Source organism: Callorhinus ursinus, unplaced genomic scaffold, assembly GCF_003265705.2.
Source record: "Callorhinus ursinus isolate GAN/ISIS: 27379988/994484 unplaced genomic scaffold, GSC_fseal_2.0 scaffold27, whole genome shotgun sequence".
In the NCBI taxonomy this organism is placed as follows: domain Eukaryota; kingdom Metazoa; phylum Chordata; class Mammalia; order Carnivora; family Otariidae; genus Callorhinus; species Callorhinus ursinus.
In genome coordinates this window covers 23,047,752-23,066,500 of record NW_027397089.1, presented here as the reverse complement: position 1 = coordinate 23,066,500, position 18,749 = coordinate 23,047,752, and the positions used below count along the sequence as shown (strand labels likewise).

General features: G+C 37.6%; 1 protein-coding gene and 1 pseudogene across 1 annotated transcript; both read right to left on the bottom strand.

Moving 5' to 3' along the window:
- Positions 1-2,654: 2,654 nt before the first annotated feature.
- On the bottom strand, positions 2,655-4,249 carry LOC112830149 (amidophosphoribosyltransferase pseudogene; annotated as a pseudogene).
- Positions 4,250-6,590: 2,341 nt separating this feature from the next.
- KLRB1 (killer cell lectin like receptor B1) lies at positions 6,591-17,986 on the bottom strand. The gene is made up of 6 exons (XM_025879928.2): positions 17,846-17,986; positions 12,601-12,699; positions 11,873-11,947; positions 10,536-10,690; positions 10,045-10,160; positions 6,591-6,758 (listed from the first exon to the last, which is right to left on the bottom strand). Exons 1-6 carry the CDS (start codon positions 17,928-17,930, stop codon positions 6,611-6,613), a joined length of 678 nt encoding a protein of 225 aa, XP_025735713.1. The 5' UTR covers positions 17,931-17,986; the 3' UTR covers positions 6,591-6,610.
- Positions 17,987-18,749: the final 763 nt, after the last annotated feature.

The window sequence follows — 18,749 nt, the reverse complement described above, 5'->3', positions numbered from 1 at the left end:
GGAAGCCTTTTATCTCTCCTATTTTCAATGACAGCCTAGCTGGATATAGTATTCTTGGCTGCATATTTTTCTCATTTAGTGCTCTGAATATATCATGCCAGTCCTTTCTGGCCTGCCAGGTCTCTGTGGATAGGTCTGTTGCCAATCTAACGTTTCTACCATTATAGCTTACATATCTCTTCTCCCGGGCTGCTTTCAAGATTTTCTCTTTGTCTCTGAGACTCGTAAGTTTTACTATTAGATGTCGGGGTGTTGTCCTATTTTTATTGATTTTGAGAGGGGTTGTTTGTGCCTCCTGGATTTTGACGCCTGTTTCCTTCCCCACATTAGGGAAGTTCTGTGTTATAATTTGCTCCAGTATACCTTCTGCCCCTCTCTCTCTTCTTTTTCTGGGATCCCAATTATTCTAATATTGTTTCATCTTATCGTACACTTATCTCTTGAATTCTGCCCTCATGATTCAGTAGTTGTTTGTCTCTTTTTCTCAGCTTCTTTATTTTCCATCATTTGGTCTTCTATATCACTAATTCTCTCTTCTGCCTCATTTATCCTTGCAGTTAGTGCCCCCATTTTTGATTGCACCTCATTAATAGCCTTTTTGATTTCAACTTGGTTAGATTTTAATTCTTTTATTTCTCCAGGAAGGGTTTCTCTAATAACTTCCACACTTTTTTCAAGCCCAGCTAGTATCTTTAAAATCATGATTCTGAACTCTAGCTCCGACATCGTACTAATGTCCATATTGAGTAGGTCCCTGGCAGACGGTACTACCTCTTGTTCTTTTTGTTGAGGTGATTTCTTTCGTCTTGTCATTTTGTCCAGAGGAGAATAGATGAATGAGAGAACAAAATGCTAACAGGGTAACAATGTCCCTAGAAAATATACTCTAAACAAATCAGAAAAGACCTGAAACCAGGGGAAGAAAAATGGAAAGAAAGAAAAAAGAAAGAGGAAAAAAAAAAGAAAAAGTTAAAAACAAACAAAAATAGAACAAAAAAAACCCAGAATATGATCAAATATGATAAGGCTAGTGCATCGATCAGTGCCATATACTAGATTTTGGGTGTATTTTGGTCTGTTAGAAGAAAGTGCCTCCTAAAATTGTAAAGAAAGAAAGACTTATATATGTACAAAATAAGGGTTGATACAATGAAAGGATGGAATATGACTGTAAAGATGAAAATTATAAAAAATTTTAGAAAAGGAATTATAAGGTGTTTGAAAAAAGAAAAAAGAGGATTTAAAAAAAGAAAGAAAAAAAAGGGGAGAGAATGTGATCAGGCAGGAGACAAGAACAAAGCCATACACTAGAGATTTAGGATATATTTTGATATGTTAGAAGAAACTGCATCTCAAAATTTTAAAGAGAGAACAACTTATATATATATGCCAAAAATAAGGGTAACTACCATGAAGGGATAGACTATGACTCTAAAAATGAAAAATAATAATGTTTTTTTAAAATGGGATTGATAAGATGTTGGTTGAAAAAGGGAAAAAGAAAAATTAAAAAAAAACAGTTAAAAAAATTAACTTTGAAAAACTAATGCATCATGGTAAAAAAGCCATGAATTCTATGTGCAGTATTCCCCTAGCACTGGATTTCTCCTGTTCTCCTTGATCGGTAAACTTGGTCTTGGCTGGCTGTTCCTGCTGATCTTCTGGGGGAGGGGCCTGGTGCCGTGGTTTCCAAATGTCTTTGCCAGAGGCAGAATTGCCCCATCCTTGCTGGTCTGGGCTAAGTAATCTGGAGCAGGGCTAAGCTCCTGCCCTCAGGAGCTTTTGTTCCCTGCAAGCTTTCCGTACAGCCTTGGAGGATGAGAGTGAAAATCGTGGCCTACCAATCTCCACCTGGAGGAGCTGAGAACTCGGGGCCCCCCTCCTCAGTGTGCCCCCACAGAAAAGCAGTCAGTCACTCCCATCTCCCCGGTCTCCAGCTGCACTCCGTGCTCACCTGGTCTGTGACCGAGCATTTCTATCTCTGGCACCTGACCCCATGTGGAGTCACCAAACCCAGCAGATCCCTGCGGTGCCCTCCCCCACTACTCCCCCTGGGGGAGGAAGGGGCGTCTTCCCGGATCTGCCGCTTGTTGGGTCGCTGCTGGAGGAGCAGTGGCCCAACTGTGCCACAGATCATGGTTTATGGCAACCCCGAGCTGAGAGCCTGTGCCTCGGCTCCATCTCTGCAGCCGGCTTCCCCGCTCCGGCACCTGGGAGCTCTGCCACACTCAGTCACCCCCAGTCTTTCTGTGACCCCAAGGGTCCTGAGACCACACTGTCCTGCGAGGGTTCCACCCCCCGCTTAGCCACTGGAGTGACATCCCTCAGCTGAGCCGACTTCTAAAAGTTCCGATTTTGTGCACTGTGGCTCTATCACTTGCCAGAAGCGGCCGACGGAGGCCCCCCCCCCCCCCACCATCTCCCCCCCTGAATATCACCTCGGATTCACTTCTCCGCATGTCCTACCTTCCAGAAAGTGGTTGCTTTTCTGTTGAGAGAGTTGTTGCTATTCTTTTCTTTGATCTGTTGAGTTCGTAGGTGTTCAGAATGGTTTGATCCCTATCCAGCTGAATTCCTGAGACCATACGAAATCCAGGTCTCCTACTCCTCCGCCATCTTGTTCCGCCTCTAAATGGATAGGATGTTAACCACCACTAAAACTTCTTGACCAACTTTATATCTTGAAAAATCTTATCTGTCCCTACCAGCTACCATTCCAATTCCACAGGGTATTTTCCAGTGAGACAAGCTGTACAATGACCATTCTCTTCAAAGCATTCCAGACCATTCCCATTCTCTTGAATCATAACATTCTGCTTTTCCACTTTCTGTTTTTTAAACTTTATCCCTTCTTGTACAGATGAAACCAGTCCTCCCACTGACAGATATACAACACTGTTTGCTCCCAGATATTTTGCAAGATGTTCAAATTCAGGTTTATTGGCAATAAGCTCTTCTTTTGTTGGTATGTTTATTCCCATAAAGCATGGATATCTAATTGGTGGTGAAGCCACTATAATGCGTACCTCTTTTGCACCAGATTCTTTGAGCAATTTGATTATGGGTGAAATGGTATTGCCTCTTACAAGTGAATCATCTACAAGAACAATTCTTTTGCCTTTAAAGTTGTCCGACAATGCTCCAAATTTTTTGCAACACCAAGTTGTCTTAACCTCATGTTTGGTTGAATGAAGCTTCTTCCTACATACCGGTTTTTACATAGCACTTCCACATATGGAAGCCCACACTTTCCTGCATAACGGAGAGCAGCAGGTGTAGCAGATTCTGGAACAGTGTTACCCAAATCTGCATCCGCAGGGGCTTCAGTTGTGAGCTGCTGACCACAGCGATATCTGACTGTGTAAACCATTTGGTCTTCAAATATACTATCTGGTCTTGCAAAATAAACATATTCAAAGATACAAAAAGCCATCTGGTTTCCTTCAGACCTTGGTATAATGTCAAGAGTTTGGACACTATATTTGGTTATTTCCGCAATTTCTCCAGGCAAGACTTCACGGTAATATCTTGCACCAATTGATAAAAAGCTACAAGATTCTGAAGATACCACCCATCCTTCTATTTCTGTAGATTTTTTCTCTTTATCATTTAAATCAGATACAGACATAAGACGTCCAATGCATAAAGGACGATTTCCATAAGGACCTCATACTGCATAAATAACATCTCTGTGCATTATAAGCAGGGAGTACGCTTCCTTCATTAAGTTTTTAATCGTTGCTACCCAATCTGGGTGCCATCTTGTTCCTGAGGAGGGGTATAGGCCAGTAACTGTGTAATCATTTTGCTCTCAGAACTTGTTGACAAACCAATACCCTGCCGCAGAAGCTTTTTCCTTAATTGAGCAGCATTTACCAATTCGCCATTATGTGCCACAGCTATTTTCCAATGAAGTGTTTCAACAACAAAGGGCTGACAATTTTCTAATTCAGCTTCCTGTAGTGGCATATCTTGTGTGTCCAATTCCAACGTTTGAAATATATAATTTTTTCAAATTGTCTTGAGTAAAGACATGATTTACAAGACCCATTCCCTTGTGTGTTTTGAATGTTGGTACTGAATTCCCATCCCTGGTCACAATACCAGCACTCTTTTGACCCCAGTGCTGCAGCCCCACGAGTCCCAGAGTGATCACATGCGGCACAACTAGCTGCGTGGTCCACTCTCCTGACGCGATGCACCTGAATACGCCACATTCCTCTCGGATTCCCAACTCCTCCAGCTCCATGTCGCTACTGAAAACACGTGGAGGGACCTGTCACTGCAGCAGGGGTCTGAGCACCAACCAGCTGCCCCCTCGGCTGCTACGCCTGAGAGGCTCACTTCCTTCCCCAGCACTGGACCCTCGCTACTGCAGTGGCACACGCTTTCCTTTAAAAACATTTTTTAAATTTAAATTCAGTGAATTAACATATAATGTATTATTGGTTTCAGAAGTACAAGCCTGTGATTCATCAGTCTTATATGATACCAGGAGAACTACTTTTTACCGCGCACTGCACCTATCAAAGCCTGCTGTGGAATGAGATAACTGGAAGTAAAACAGAAGCAAATGGATTTCAAATCCAAGCACATGGCATGGAAGGAATCTACCTGGTCCAGCCTCAAGGTCAATTTACAGCAGCATGAATAGACTGTACTGTGCCATTACTCAGCTTAGCTCACTGTATTAAAATGAGTCAGGGACTTCCTTTTCTTCCTTTCATTGTTCTGTCTTGGTACTTGTGTATTGTCAGCCAGGAGAGCAGTGGAATCAGCCTCAGAAACATAAAAGCAACTTATTACAATATAGCAAAGAAGAATTGTGATTATATTTCAGAAAAGTAAAGAGAAATAAATTACAAATTGTGAGAGTCAGAAGCTTGAAGAAACATTCAGAAAGGAATTAACGTTTGCTTTAAACCATCCACAACTTCTCCGGTTTTTCTAGTCAAAGCATAAAGTGTGAAAAGAGGACCTAACACTCATGGGACAACATGTATTAAACAATGAAATCATACAATGTCAGGAGGTGTTTGGAGATCGGTAAGGAGTCTGCACAAGGAGCATATGGGCCACTTAGAGGAAATGTAGATGGCAGATCTTGAATGATGTAGCAAGTATTTCTTTTGACATGTTTTCGAGTTGCAGTTAGTCAATAAACATTGACTGAAATACTGTAGATCTAATATTTTTTAATCCGCTTAGAATATGGTTAGACATTCTTTCCTCAGGGAGCTGCATCTTTATAGTTTGAGTCTCAGAGATAATCTCCACTGGTAAATTTAATTGATCATCTAATACTGCAATAGCAAATCTTTGTGACAGCACCTAACTTCTTGGAGTCAGTTTCACTGTAAAACATTCTTACAGATGTGTCCCTTAGGGGCACTTCATTTGGGATCTAACGAGTATAGGAGAAGAAACAGGTCCATGTTTGGAATGAATTCTGGATTAACTGGATGGATTTAGAAAGCCATATCCTGATTCGCTTTAGAGGGTTGCATTGAACATTATTTCAAGGAGTGGACATGTACACTGTCAATTATGGAAACACTTTTTTTTCCAGATTTCTGTTCTTTATAGGTCTCTTCCTCAAAAGTGCCAAACAGTTCAAAATCTCACTGTTATCATATACTGTTCATAATGATGTTCTTGTCTAGAATGTCTCCCTAAGTAATTTATTTCCTGACACAAATGAATTATACTTTGGGTTTTGACATAGTCAAAATTGTATATTAACAAGTATCATCATGGAAAACAGAAGTTGAAATGTTATTTTGGTCATTATAGTATGTACTCGAATTTATATAATTCAAATTGGCATTGAATGATCAGAGTAAGTAGATACCTATTTTTCAGAAATTTTATTATAAGCCTCCAGTATTATTATTTATTTGATCTCCATAGAAGATGTGGCATGTTTTAAAAAAAGGGAACACTCATGATATTTATCTGAATAAACATTTCTCTTTTGTTGAAAAAACACTTATTTTCCATTAAATAATGGAAAACTTAATTACATATTTCCTACAGCTTGTATGTGAGCCATAGAAAGGAGACATAGAAGGAAAATAGAGAAGTAATGAGAAAAAATGGGAAGAACACTGGAAAGGCGGGTTTAGATCCCTTCCCAAGATCCTTTGGTTATGAGATTCTGATATCAGAGTCAAGAGAATGGACTTAAGTCAATGTTCTGCCACAATCCAGTTGTGTAATAATATGAAAAATCATAGACTATGAAATATTCATAGGACTGTAGAGATCTTTTACTAAAACTTTTCTAGAAGTGAACTAAGGCGTAGAGGGGATCAACGAAGGCCACACATATATGCCAGGACTGGAAACCATTCCTCTCAGCTGCTCTGGGCTTCTTTCCATAGAACACTGTATCTTAAAACGATACATATTTTCCCTATGCATTTGTTTCCTCATTCATTTAATGAGTAGATTAGACATGAACTTCTGTAAGATTCACAATAGTTTTAGAATTCTCAGTATTGGTTCACTTTGTGCTATTAAATATACATTAGACCAGTTTAACTGTATATATAGTTAAAATTGCAGAGACCTATAATGGAAAGTAAAGAAATTAAGAGGGGATGTATAGTCAAGAGTCAGAACATACTTTATTTCTGACAGGTTTTAATTGTTTTTGGCAGATCCATTGATTTTCTGTGTCACAGTCCTCAGAAATAATTCTTGTTGGTGAGATGGAAACACAGCTCTTTTCTTGAGTATAACCAGTAATTTGTAATCTGTGGAGCAAAAGAAAAACCTCCCTTAGTGTTTGTGATTTTCAAACATAATTAATTCTCTTCATCTAGACAATGTCTCCTACAACTTTCAGGAAACAATGGGATGCTACATTATTAAGTATAGTGTAAGTACACTGTCACATATGGAATGGTATAAACACTTAAAAAATATTTTACTTATTTATTTATTTTTTAAAAAGATTATTTATTTATTTATTTATTTATTTATTTATTTATTTATTTGACAGAGAGAGAGACAGTGAGAGTAGGAACACAAGCAGGGGGAGTGGGAGAGGGAGAAGCAGGCTTCCCGCTGAGCAAGGAGCCCGATGTGGGACACGATCCCAGGACTCTGGGATCATCACCTGAGCCAAAGGCAGACACCAGGTGCCCTATTTATTTATTTATTTTTAAATTTTATTTTATTATGTTATGTTAGTTAGTTTTATTTAGAGCACAACTGGGGGGAGGAGCAGAGGGAGAGGGAGAGTTAGACTCCCAAGTAAACTCCGTGCTGAGTGTGGAGCCAGACGTGGGACTCGACTCCGGGCTGGACACGGGGCTCGACCCCATGACCCTGAGATCTGAGCCACCTAGGCACCCTGGAATAAACTTTTAATTTAAAGCTATATAAATCTCAGGAACTTGCCAGTTCATCTTCACTGGAAAAGCATCCTCTAACAAGAAGCTTCATAATAACATATGCAAAGAACACAAGCTTTGGAAACTGGGATTCTCTTCTTATTCTTATTCTACCATTGACATATCATGTGAAAAGTTTCTTTACCAAACTTCAATTTTCTTTAATATACAGGACATAACCACTAATATTTGGGGGAGACATTGAGGTAGCACATGTGAAAGTATGACAATGCTTAAATGATATACGTGCTCAGTAAACATTAAGTACACAGTGAGTGATGGGCATACAGGGTCTACAGACTTTGGACGCAGCTAGGAGAGGTTTCGTTTGTGTGGTATGTGGTCAGGAGTTTCCTTTTTTTTCCATTCCAAACAGAGGTTGGCAGGTGTCTGCTTCAATATGCCATTAATTCCAACAAGTGTGAGGCTTGTGGCTCACTGCGGGTGAGGGTAGGAGTAGAATCAACAACGGAATAGGCAGCATTAGGGCCAGGTGCTGGGATGGGGTGAGTTCAAGACTCATGTGTTTCAAACCAAGTGGAGTGGTGGTGGTGGACAAGGTTCTGTCACAGCTTTTCTTTGTTACTTCCTTGCATTTCTTCAAAGCAGAATCTGATACCCTTTCTACTATAACCTGACACCTTCCAGGGTGATCTGATCACTGCCATCTTAATCAAAGCATCATTTTTATCCCAGAGTAAAATGGAATGTTCAGCTGAATTTAATCCATCCACTTTATCTATATTTCTGCTCACAGACACTTCAGTGTTTTCCAATTTTATTATGAACCTCAGTAAAATAAGTATACACACATACTAAATTGAATCAACCAAAATTAACTTTTACTATGCATGAAAAAATAAAAATAAGTCAATATCAAACTTTCACTTATATGTAAATAAAGTATAGAAAATAATACCCAGAAAGCATATAAAAATGAGGATAGATTTGTGTGTGGGTGTGACATATGTGTAGGGTACGTGTGGTGTACATGTGTGTTGTATATGTGTAGTGAGTATGTTTTGTATGTGGTGTGTGTGGTGTATGGGGGATGTGTGTTTGGTGTATGTGGGTGTTGTTTTTGGTGTGTTTTGCTGTGTGTGTTTGTGGTGTGTTTGTGGTGTACATGTGGTGTGAGGATAGATTTTATTTAACAGAATGAGTATGCTTGCCTTTTCGTAAGTTTATTCTACTCCAGAACACTTATTTTATTTACTTACTCATTTATTTATTTTAGATTTATTTATTTCAGAGAGAGTGAGAGAGAGAGCACACGGGGAGAGGCAGAAGGAGAGAGAATCCCAAGCAGACTCCATGCTGAATGGGGAGCCCAACACGGGGCTCGATTCCCGGGACCCTGAGATCATGACCTGAGCTGAAACTAAGAGCCAGATGCTTAACCAACTGCGTTTCCTGGAACACTTACTTTAAAATAATCTTTTAAAGAATCACATTTTAAAAAATAGTTTAGAACATGGGTCAAACAATGTGAAAATTTACTAATTAAGCCAGCTTTAATACTTTTCCATAACAATTATCACTATAGCTTAGATAAACGTGAACAAGCTCCTGCGTCTTAAATTTCATGTTTTTTCCTCATGTTTTTTGAAGGATAAAAAAAATTTTAACTATAATTTATACAAATTTGATTGAATCATTCACAGACAAAAAAACCACAACATAATATCATCTCTTCTGAAAAATTTATCAAAAAGTTCTTTACAGAAACATTATTGAATTCCTACATACTTTTGCTTTTGAGGGAAAAAAACTCTTCCTTTGTTGTACAATTAACCATGAATTCTGTTAAAATATGTAATTTACCTGTGCAGCATCAACCCTCCTATTACACTGCTAGTTATCTTGACCATCTTACACAAGAAACTATAATGAGACACTCAAGAGAAAATAGCAATTAGATCCTTTGTGGCCTATGCCATATTAATCCCATTCCCTCAAATAACTGTCTCCTTTACACCACTGGTTAAAATATACAGCTAACCCTCAACCAACATTTGTTTGAACTACACAGGTTCACTTCTATGCATTTTTTTCTTTTTCGATAAGTACAGTAAAGTATTGTAAATGTATTTTCTGTTTTTATAATTTCTCAATAACATTTTCTTTTCTCTAGCTTATTTTAAGAATACGGTATAGAATACATATAGCATATAAAATATATGTTAATCAATAAGGCTTTTCATGTGTCTGGGTTCTGCATGCTGATATTTACTTTTTTTTCCCTCTTATATTTACTGTTCCAGTGCTGATTATGACCTCCCAAGATATATTGTCCCACAATTTGAAAAACACTACTTAAAAATGTTTGCACGATAAAAACCTCCAGCTAGAGATTGCTTAGTTTTATATGCTCCTCCCCAAAAAAGTTAGTCTGTTCCCTTCTCCTCTAAAACACCCTTGCAGATAAAAATATATATTGCTATAATGGGCTGATGTCTTTTCACATATGGAACTTTTCAACCAACCAACTTCAACATCATTCATCTTAGTCTATTCTGAACCTCTTAAAAATTTCTAAACTAAATTAAAACCACAAACCTCAATCTTCCATAACAGTGTTACTATTCTGAAATATTAACCTGATTTGGGAGTGAATATTCAAATTAGCTGATCTAATACTCACACATTTGAATTTAAAAATGAACCATTTATCCACTTCCATTTCTTCTCCGATAATGTTAAATTTAGTCCAATCCAAAATAGCATTCCCTTTTCATTTATCCACATTCGTATGAGTTTCTATCAATAAAATGAAAAGAAGTGACTGAATATTGAATCTGCATTATCTATTCATGGTTTGCATTTTTCTACTCATTCTCTAAAACAGAGTTCAAATCTCACCTAGTCTATGATGCCTTTCCTAACTCCCCATCAGAGTTAATTATTCCTTCTTTGTGATATTATTGTCTCTATATTTATATCCATATTGCTGCATGCATCAAATTATATTCAATTATTTGCCTACACCTGTGTGTAGTCTCTCACACTGTGAGCATCTTGAAGTGAAATTTGCTACTTCTATCTGCATAGAACCTTTGGGCTAAAGCCCAAAGATCTTGGAATGGTTAGAAAAAAGTGCTAAGCTTTATTAAGGTATCTTATTTAATTATTTACCAATTCTTCCTGATCTCGAATAAGCAGCAAACTGGATTCTTTTGTGGAACAGTCAGTCAGACTATCTTTCCAAGTGTTGGAAGCACGAGAAAGAAACAAGCATTTTTCTGTGAGTATATGCCAACCTTCTGGGCACTTTAACAGATCTGTTTTCTCTGAAGTAAACAGAAAGAAGAAATAAATAAGTGTTATATTTCTATCCTGTCTCCACTCACCACAACTAATCACACATACACAGGTCATTATAGATGCACAGAAGTCTCTAATTATCACTGTGAGAACAACAAATGAATTTATTATAATTTTGAGGTTTTTGAGACTTACTGTTCATTCTGGTATCAAGAATTGGAAATTCATGACCAGTTATATCGAGCATAAATGGAGTCATAGAATATTAGAATAGGAAAAGACCATCAACATCATTTAAGCAGCCACATCCTACTTTTTAAGGCACTGACAGAATAATTTAAGTCCACACAATCAGATGGTGGTAGAGTCAAAACTATTCCTGAGTTTCCTTAAATCCATCACTAGTGCTGACTCCGTTATACATCCAATATGTAGTTATCTAAAAAATGTTTACTTTAAACAACATGTAAACTGCAAGGCAGATAATAATTGATTTCACTAAATTAATGACAAATTCTATGGAAAATTTCTAATTGCCAAATTATCTATTTGCTAACTTAAGGCAATCTATTGGATAACATTTTCCAGAAGGATTTTCCAGGTTTCCTAAAATTTCTGTTCTGTAAGAATGTGCACAATCCATGATCACATTCTGCTACAGTCATTAAACAATAGTGTCTTTATTAACTCACACTACCTACTGGAGCAAGATTGATGTCTTAAGATTAACGGACAAAAGTTAACTCTTTGACATACTCATTAAGATCATCAAATATTTTGTGTGAGTGCATAGTTAACTTTTTAACATGGTATTTGGCTATTAATTATTGAATATTCTAACAGCAACTTCCCATGAGGCAGCGTGAACTGGTGATTAAGATCATAGACTTAATCTATGATGTAATTTCTGGCCACAGGTGTAATTTCCATTGTCACCTCTTACTAGGTGTATGACCCTAAGTGAGTTGTTTTCCCTTTCCATTTCTTAGTTTTGTCAAACATAGGTGTAATTTCCGTTGTCACTTCTTACTAGGTGTATGACCCTAAGTGAGTTGCTTTCCCTTTCCATTCCTTAGTTTTGTCAAACATAAAATCAGAAAGATAATGCCATCTTAACTTATGGGTTGTTAGGAGCTTTTACTACTGTAACATATAGTATCTGTCAAATATGGGCTATTATTTTTAGGAAGTTCAAGCTACCAAATTACCTGTTGTTTCATTCCTGTTCTCTTGAACATCCACTCGGCTTTCTTCTATGAATGAGTTTCGTCTTAAGAAAATCACTAGTAAGTAAGGAGAAACCATTAAGAAGATTAAATGCTGAATGTGGTGAAATGGATATGTTACATTGATCACTTCAGGAGACTATATTATCTCAAAAAGGCTGAGTGTGGACAGAAGATAAAGCGATAGTAATGTAGCCAAGAGTCTAGTTAGAACCCAGAATACATACACAAGAAAACACACGGAACGGTGAACTCACACAGACACTGACTTACCTGCTGTCTACTCTTAAATTGTTTATACTCCTGACCAAGCTTTGTCATCTTCAAAATAAATATAATTATGTCTACCCCATGGGAGAGGTTGCCTAGTGCAATGTGGAATTTAGTAGGCACTTAAAAAACTGTAAATAAGGGAAAATTTTATTTTTCTTTGTCACTGTCATGTTTTTATTATAGCTGTGATCATTTTCAGGTTCTGGGAGCACATCTAAAATACCCCATGAAGACGATCAGAACAATTAGGAAGAGAAATGTGAAAGGCTGAAGTTTGCAGAGATTTGGGCTGAGCATTGTGAAAAGCTTTGTTTTGTAATTGTTTTTATTTTATTGGTCTTTCACTAAGTTTGGGGTGGCCAAATGATGTTGATACTCTAATATTTGTGATAGAAATAATATAAGTATTCTGAAGCAAATGATCTTGAATTACTTACCTGAAACACTCAGTCCAATCACAGTCAAAGTAAGAAGAATAATCACAGTACAACCAAGTTTCAGAGCAAATTGATGCCAAGGTGAACCTTGACAGACATCTGAGAAGTTAAGAAAATACACTCAGTTAATTCAGTTGAGTTAATCTGGTACAAAAAGCAAGGGTGTTTTGGATCACGTATAGACAGATTCAGGATGGAAGCTGGGGGCAGGAAAGAACAATCAGCCATATTAGGGACCCACGAGGTGGATTCTCAGTCAGATCCAGCTGAGAGTTTGCTCACTGATAAAACAGATATATTTGTGCTTGTCTTATATACAAATGATCGGTATAATAATCAAATGGGCTAGATATGAAAAGTTTTGAAAAATTCCAAGTGCTGTGTGAAAATGAAACAAATACCATATTATAGGGAGTAAGTCAAAGAATTTTGTCTAAAAAAAGATGGCCATTGTCCATTCAAGGTGTTTTAGAAAGAGCTCTATTGAGGCTCTATTTTGTGCTAAGCACCATTTTAGGTTTCGGTGATATACAACAATTCTATTCTTGGACATGGATTCCTCTACTTTATTGTCATCTAAAACAATTATCTCCAACTTGAGTCAGATGTATGGCATTCAAGGAAGAGCGTTTTGTGAAGCTGCATATTATTTTCAGTATTTCAACGAATGTAACATAGCACCAACTGATGTCTACAACATTGCATAGTCTAACAAAATATCAAATACATTTGTATTTCTCTGTAGTCATATCATTTACAATATATTGTATATCTCATATTCATCAGATTGTGATTGTATTAATTAATGAAATGGGAGGCTTAATTAATTAATTGATGAAATGTTTTTGGTTCTCGACATCTTGACATATTTGTTTTATTTTTTTAAAGATTTTATTTTTTTATTTGACAGAAAGAGAGAGAGCACAAGAAGGGGGGAGTGGCAGGCAGAGGGAGAAGCGGGCTCCCTGATGGGGGCTTGATCTCAGGATCCTGGGATCATGACCTGAGCCAAAGTCAGATGCTTTAGCCGACTGAGCCACCTAGGCATCCTGGTTCTAGACATCTTTAAAAATTTGGATTTCATAGGGAAAAATAATGAGAATAATTTTCTAATAAAAAAATTTGTCCCACAATTCTTTCAGGTCTTGACTCAAATGTCATCTTGCCATCAGGTTCTGTAGATATTCCATTTGATACTGTCCCTCCCCCAAAGCTAAATTCTACTTCTATTTTTTATTTTTCTCAATTGCACTTAATATCATGTGCTCTTTTTTACATATACTTAGTTCTTTGTCTATCTGTGTCTATAGTAGTATAATATAAACATAATAAAGGAAAAGATTTTTTTCTGTATTTTGTTGACTCCTGTCATCTCAGCACTAATGGCCTAGCACACAGAAGGTGCTTATTTTTGAATGAATGAATAACCTCTAGAGGCATTTTCCCAACACCTTACTTACTTTGCTAAGGGACCAAACCCCTTGGCTGGAACAAAATAGGTCAACGCTCACATCTCTGCCTGGCTTTACTGACTCCTTTGGTTTTCTCACTATTTTATGGTAACCACAGCCTGAAAAACAGCCAAAAGCTCAGGAGTGGTGTCACAGTAATTGTCATATCAGCTCAGTGTCTTTTAATGACACATTTTGTTGACTTTATTCTACTTTTTTTCAGGTTCGTTTTTAGGATGATATTTTGTAGGATGAAAATATAATCAGACCAGACAAATTTTCTGGACCCATTGATTTGGGGTCATAGAGAGTAGGTTTTGAGGAAAATCTCCCTGCCTTTTTTTTTTCTTCCCTTCTTCTGACATCCCCTTTCAACACCATCTTCCTTTCTCTCCACTTTTGCTAGATCTGAATAGGGTCAGAGAAGTTTTACTCTTTCCCATAAAAAAATAACTGTGGCTAGACCAAACGCCAACCGTAAGTTACCAAAATCCTCCAATTCCCCTTAGTCCCCATATGAAAAGTATAGTGAAACTTATTTGGTAACCCCGAACCTTTTTTCCCAATTTGGAACATTGATAATTTAAGAGTTTCAAACCTACCTCAAGTCATCCTAAAAGAATAGAGTCCACATGCTTAGCCCAATATGAAACAAATACCAGGTTAGATAAAAATCCCAATATTACATTTGGTTAGATTTCAGAAAGTCATGATAATTTCATACGTATTTTCTGCCTAGTTCCAGGTCTTTTTTCACCCATGTCCAGGTCGTGGCATCCCTCACCTATTACTTCATACTACACGTCCCCATTTTATTTATTTATTTATTTTTGTTCACTGACACGGAAAAGTGCTGATTCCAACAAGTGTCAAATAGGTTCTTTTGTTAATGATATTCTCCAGTGTCTCAAGGCTTATCTCCTAAACTGTGATACTTTTCAAGTATCAAGTGTCAAAGCTATCAATGTCAAACCATCACATTGTAATTATACTGAAGTCTTCAATCTTGAATATGATTTTTTCCAGAAATTCTTCCCCCCTTCTCTTTGGAGAGTGAAGGATGTTAATCATTAAGCTAATACTTTCCATTGTGAAAAAAATACTATGGAAGTGAATTCACTGGAACTTAATCTTAGTATTTTGTGAAGGGATTTGGAATAAGGTAGGTTACCATTGCAGCAAGGTAGCAATGTGTTTCTAAAAAATATTTTGTTCATATGTGTAAAATGTTTCTTCCTGGTTTTTAACCAAGGCTCAGTAATAGAAGTGATGTTGACTTTTCACACTAATATCTTCTTTTAAAAAAGATTTTATTTATTTATTTGACAGAGAGAGTGAGAGAGCGCAAGCAGGGGGAGTGGGAGAAGCAGGCTCCCCACTGAGCAGGGAGCCCGAGGAAGGGCTTGATCCCTAGGCCTAACTGAGTGAGCCACCCAGGTGCCCCGGTACATTTATAATCTGTGCATCCTTAAGCTGATGGTGGGAAAAACAGAAGGGGTTGCCGTTTTTAGAAACATATGAAAAATACATTGTTAAAATGTCTATGCTACCCAGAGCAATCTATACCTTCAATGCCATCCCAATCAAAATTCCAATGACATTTTTCAAAGTGCTGGAACAAACAATCCTAAAATTTGTATGGAATCAGAAAAGACCCTGAATCGCCAAGGAAATGCTGAAAAAGAAAAACAAAGCTGGGGACATCACGTTGCCCGATTTCAAGCTATATTACAAAGCAGTGATCACCAAGACAGCATGGTACTGGCACAAAAACAGGCATATAGACCAATGGAACAGAATAGAGACCCCAGATATGGACCTTCAACTCTATGGTCAAATAATCTTTGACAAAGCAGGAAAGAATAGCCAATGGAAAAAAGACAGTCTCTTCAATAAATGGTGCTGGGAAAATTGGACAGCTATATACAGAAGAATGAAATTCGACCATTCTCTAACATCATGCACAAAGATAAACTCAAAATGCATGAAAGACCTCAATGTGAGATGGGAATCCATCAAAATCCTAGAAGAGAACATAGGCAGTAACCTCTTTGACATCGGCCACAGCAACTTCTTTCAAGATACATCTCCAAAGGCAAGTGAAACAAAAGCAAAATGGACTTTTGGGACTTCGTCAAGATAAAAAGCTTCTGCACAGCAAAGGAAACAGTCAAAACAAAACAAAGAGGCAACCCACAGAATGGGAGAAGATATTTGCAAATGACACTACAGATGAAGGGCTGGTATCCAAGATCTATAAAGAACTTCTCAAACTCAACACCCAAAAAACAAATAATCAAGTCAAAAAATGGGCAGAAGACATGACATGAATAGACAGTTCTCCAAAGAAGACATACAAATGGCTAACAGACACATGAAAAAATGTTCATCATCATTAGCCATCAGGGAAATTCAAATCAATACCACACTGAGATACCACCTTACACCAGTTAGAATGGCAAAAATTGACAAGGAGGAAACAACAAGTGTTGGAGAGGTTGAGGCGAAAGGGGCACCCTCTTAACACTGTTGGTGGGAATGCAAGTTGGTACAGCCACTTTGGAAAACAGTGTGGAGGTGCCTCAGAAAATTAAAAATAGAGCTACCCTATGACCCAGCAATTGAACTACTAGGTATTTACCCCAAAGACACAGATGTAGTGTAAAGGAGAGCCATATGCACCCCAGTGTTCATTGCAGCAATGTCCGCCAATAGCCAAACTGTGCAAAGAGCCGAGATGCCTTTCAACAGATGAATGGATAAAGATGATGTGGTCCACATATACAATGGAATATTACTCAGCCATCAGAAAGGATGAATACCCAACTTTTACATCAACGTGGATGGGACTGGAGGAGATTATGCTAAGTGAAATAAGTCAAGCAGAGAAAGTCAATTATCATATGGTTTCACTTATTTGTGGGACGTAAGGAACAGCGTGGAGGTCACTAGGAGAAGGAAGGGGAAATGAAGGGGAGGGACATTGGAGGGAAAGATGAACCATGAGAGATTATGGACTCTGAGAAACAAACAGGGTTTTAGAGGGGAGGGTGTGGGAGGTGGTGGGTTAGCCCGGTGATGGATATTAAGGAGGGCACGTACTGGATGGAGCACTGGGTGTTATATGAAAAGAATGAATGGTGGATCAGTACATCAAAAACTAATGATGTATTGTATGGTGATTAATATAACGTAATAAAATTGAATTAAAAAATTAAATAATAAAAATAAAAGGCAAAAAAAGAAACATATGAAAAATGTATGTTCATATATTATAAAAATATATCCAGCATTCTTGATGATAATATTCTGAATTTAAAAATTTCTAAGGTATTTCTTTTTATTTTCTTTTGTGATTGTATTAATGAAATGGGAGGCTTAAGTAATTAATTAATCAATGAAATGTATTTTGGTTCTCGCCATCTTTGTTTTGTTTTTTTAAAGATTTTATTTATTTATTTGACAGAGAGGGAGCACGAGCAGGGGGAGCAGCAGGATCCCTGATGTGGGGCTTGATCCCAGGACCTTGGGATCATGACCTGAGCCGAAGGCAGGCACTCAACTGAGCCACCCAGGTGCCCCCACACTAATATCTTGATAAAAAAAGAAATCTACAAGGTGCGTGCTTTTCTTCGCCGTTAGTGTTACCTACAGACAAACTCTGCTTCACCACTGCAACCATAATATAGAATTGCTGCTCATCCTCAGAGCAGTGATTTAAAACCATAGATATGAGAGGAAATTCTAACTCTGGAAGATAAACAAATGCCAAAAGGAAAATCAAAGGTACTTACCTTGAGGAAATGATGGGGGTGATGAACTTGCAAAGCAAGAGCCCCTGGATAAGTTTAAGTCAGCATATACCACTTGTCTATCCATTGTAAGCAGGGGAATATGGCACTTAACTTGTGTATAAGGACAGACTCCAAGTTCTGTGAGTCAAGATCAGCAAAAGGAAGTGCCCAGTCTGAAATGCTTTGTTGTTTCTCTTGTAACCCCTCCCACCCATATTTTTAGCTGTGGGTTTCCTCTGTAAATTAGGGAGACAATTCACTTATTGGGTGTCTGACATACTTGGATATGTAATATCTACTTTTCTTAATTAACTGGTCTGTTTGACAAAATTTTGGGAAGATTTTGTTGTTGTCCTTCTAACCATCCCTTTTGAGTATCTTTCTCAGGGTCAGGACCTGCATGAGGCAAATGAGACACTCATCTAGGGTGGACATTTAAGGAACTCTCCAAAAAGACTCAGTAATCAAGAGAAATAATAGTTAATGTAATGTTACAAAAAATAAACATTTATGCAAAAACGGCAGGATGCCTTTTAAAAGCTCTAAATTCTCATCCTGAAATATTTGTGTTTCAAATAAAGCTGCAAAATGTGGAAAATAGCATTTAAATGTGGAAACAGCTCCTTAATAAGATAATTAAAAAAAGCACCCATAAACCACTCTTAGCTTAGTTCTAAAGGCGTTCGTGAGTATAACAAAGTTTGCACATAAGTAAAAAATTGAAATCCGCCAGAATTATAGAAGGTGGAGCACTTGAGTCTGTGGAACTTCCTCTTTCAAGGATTTTCAGGCATAAGACCTTGGATGCCATGAAGTCTGAACTCTGACATGCCCACATCACAAATGAGAAAAGAGAAAACCAGGGATTTCCTCAAAGTCACTTACTGTAATCAGGGCAGAATTG

Coding starts and splice junctions, on each gene's coding strand:
- KLRB1 (XM_025879928.2), bottom strand. CDS start 17,930: ATGGATAGACAAGTGGTATATGCTGACTTAAACTTATCCAGGGGCTCT. Junction 10,691..11,872: donor GAACAGGAATGAAACAACAG/GTAATTTGGTAG, acceptor TGTTTACTTCAG/AGAAAACAGATCTGTTAAAG. Junction 10,161..10,535: donor TTCGAGATCAGGAAGAATTG/GTAAATAATTAA, acceptor TTTTATTGATAG/AAACTCATACGAATGTGGAT.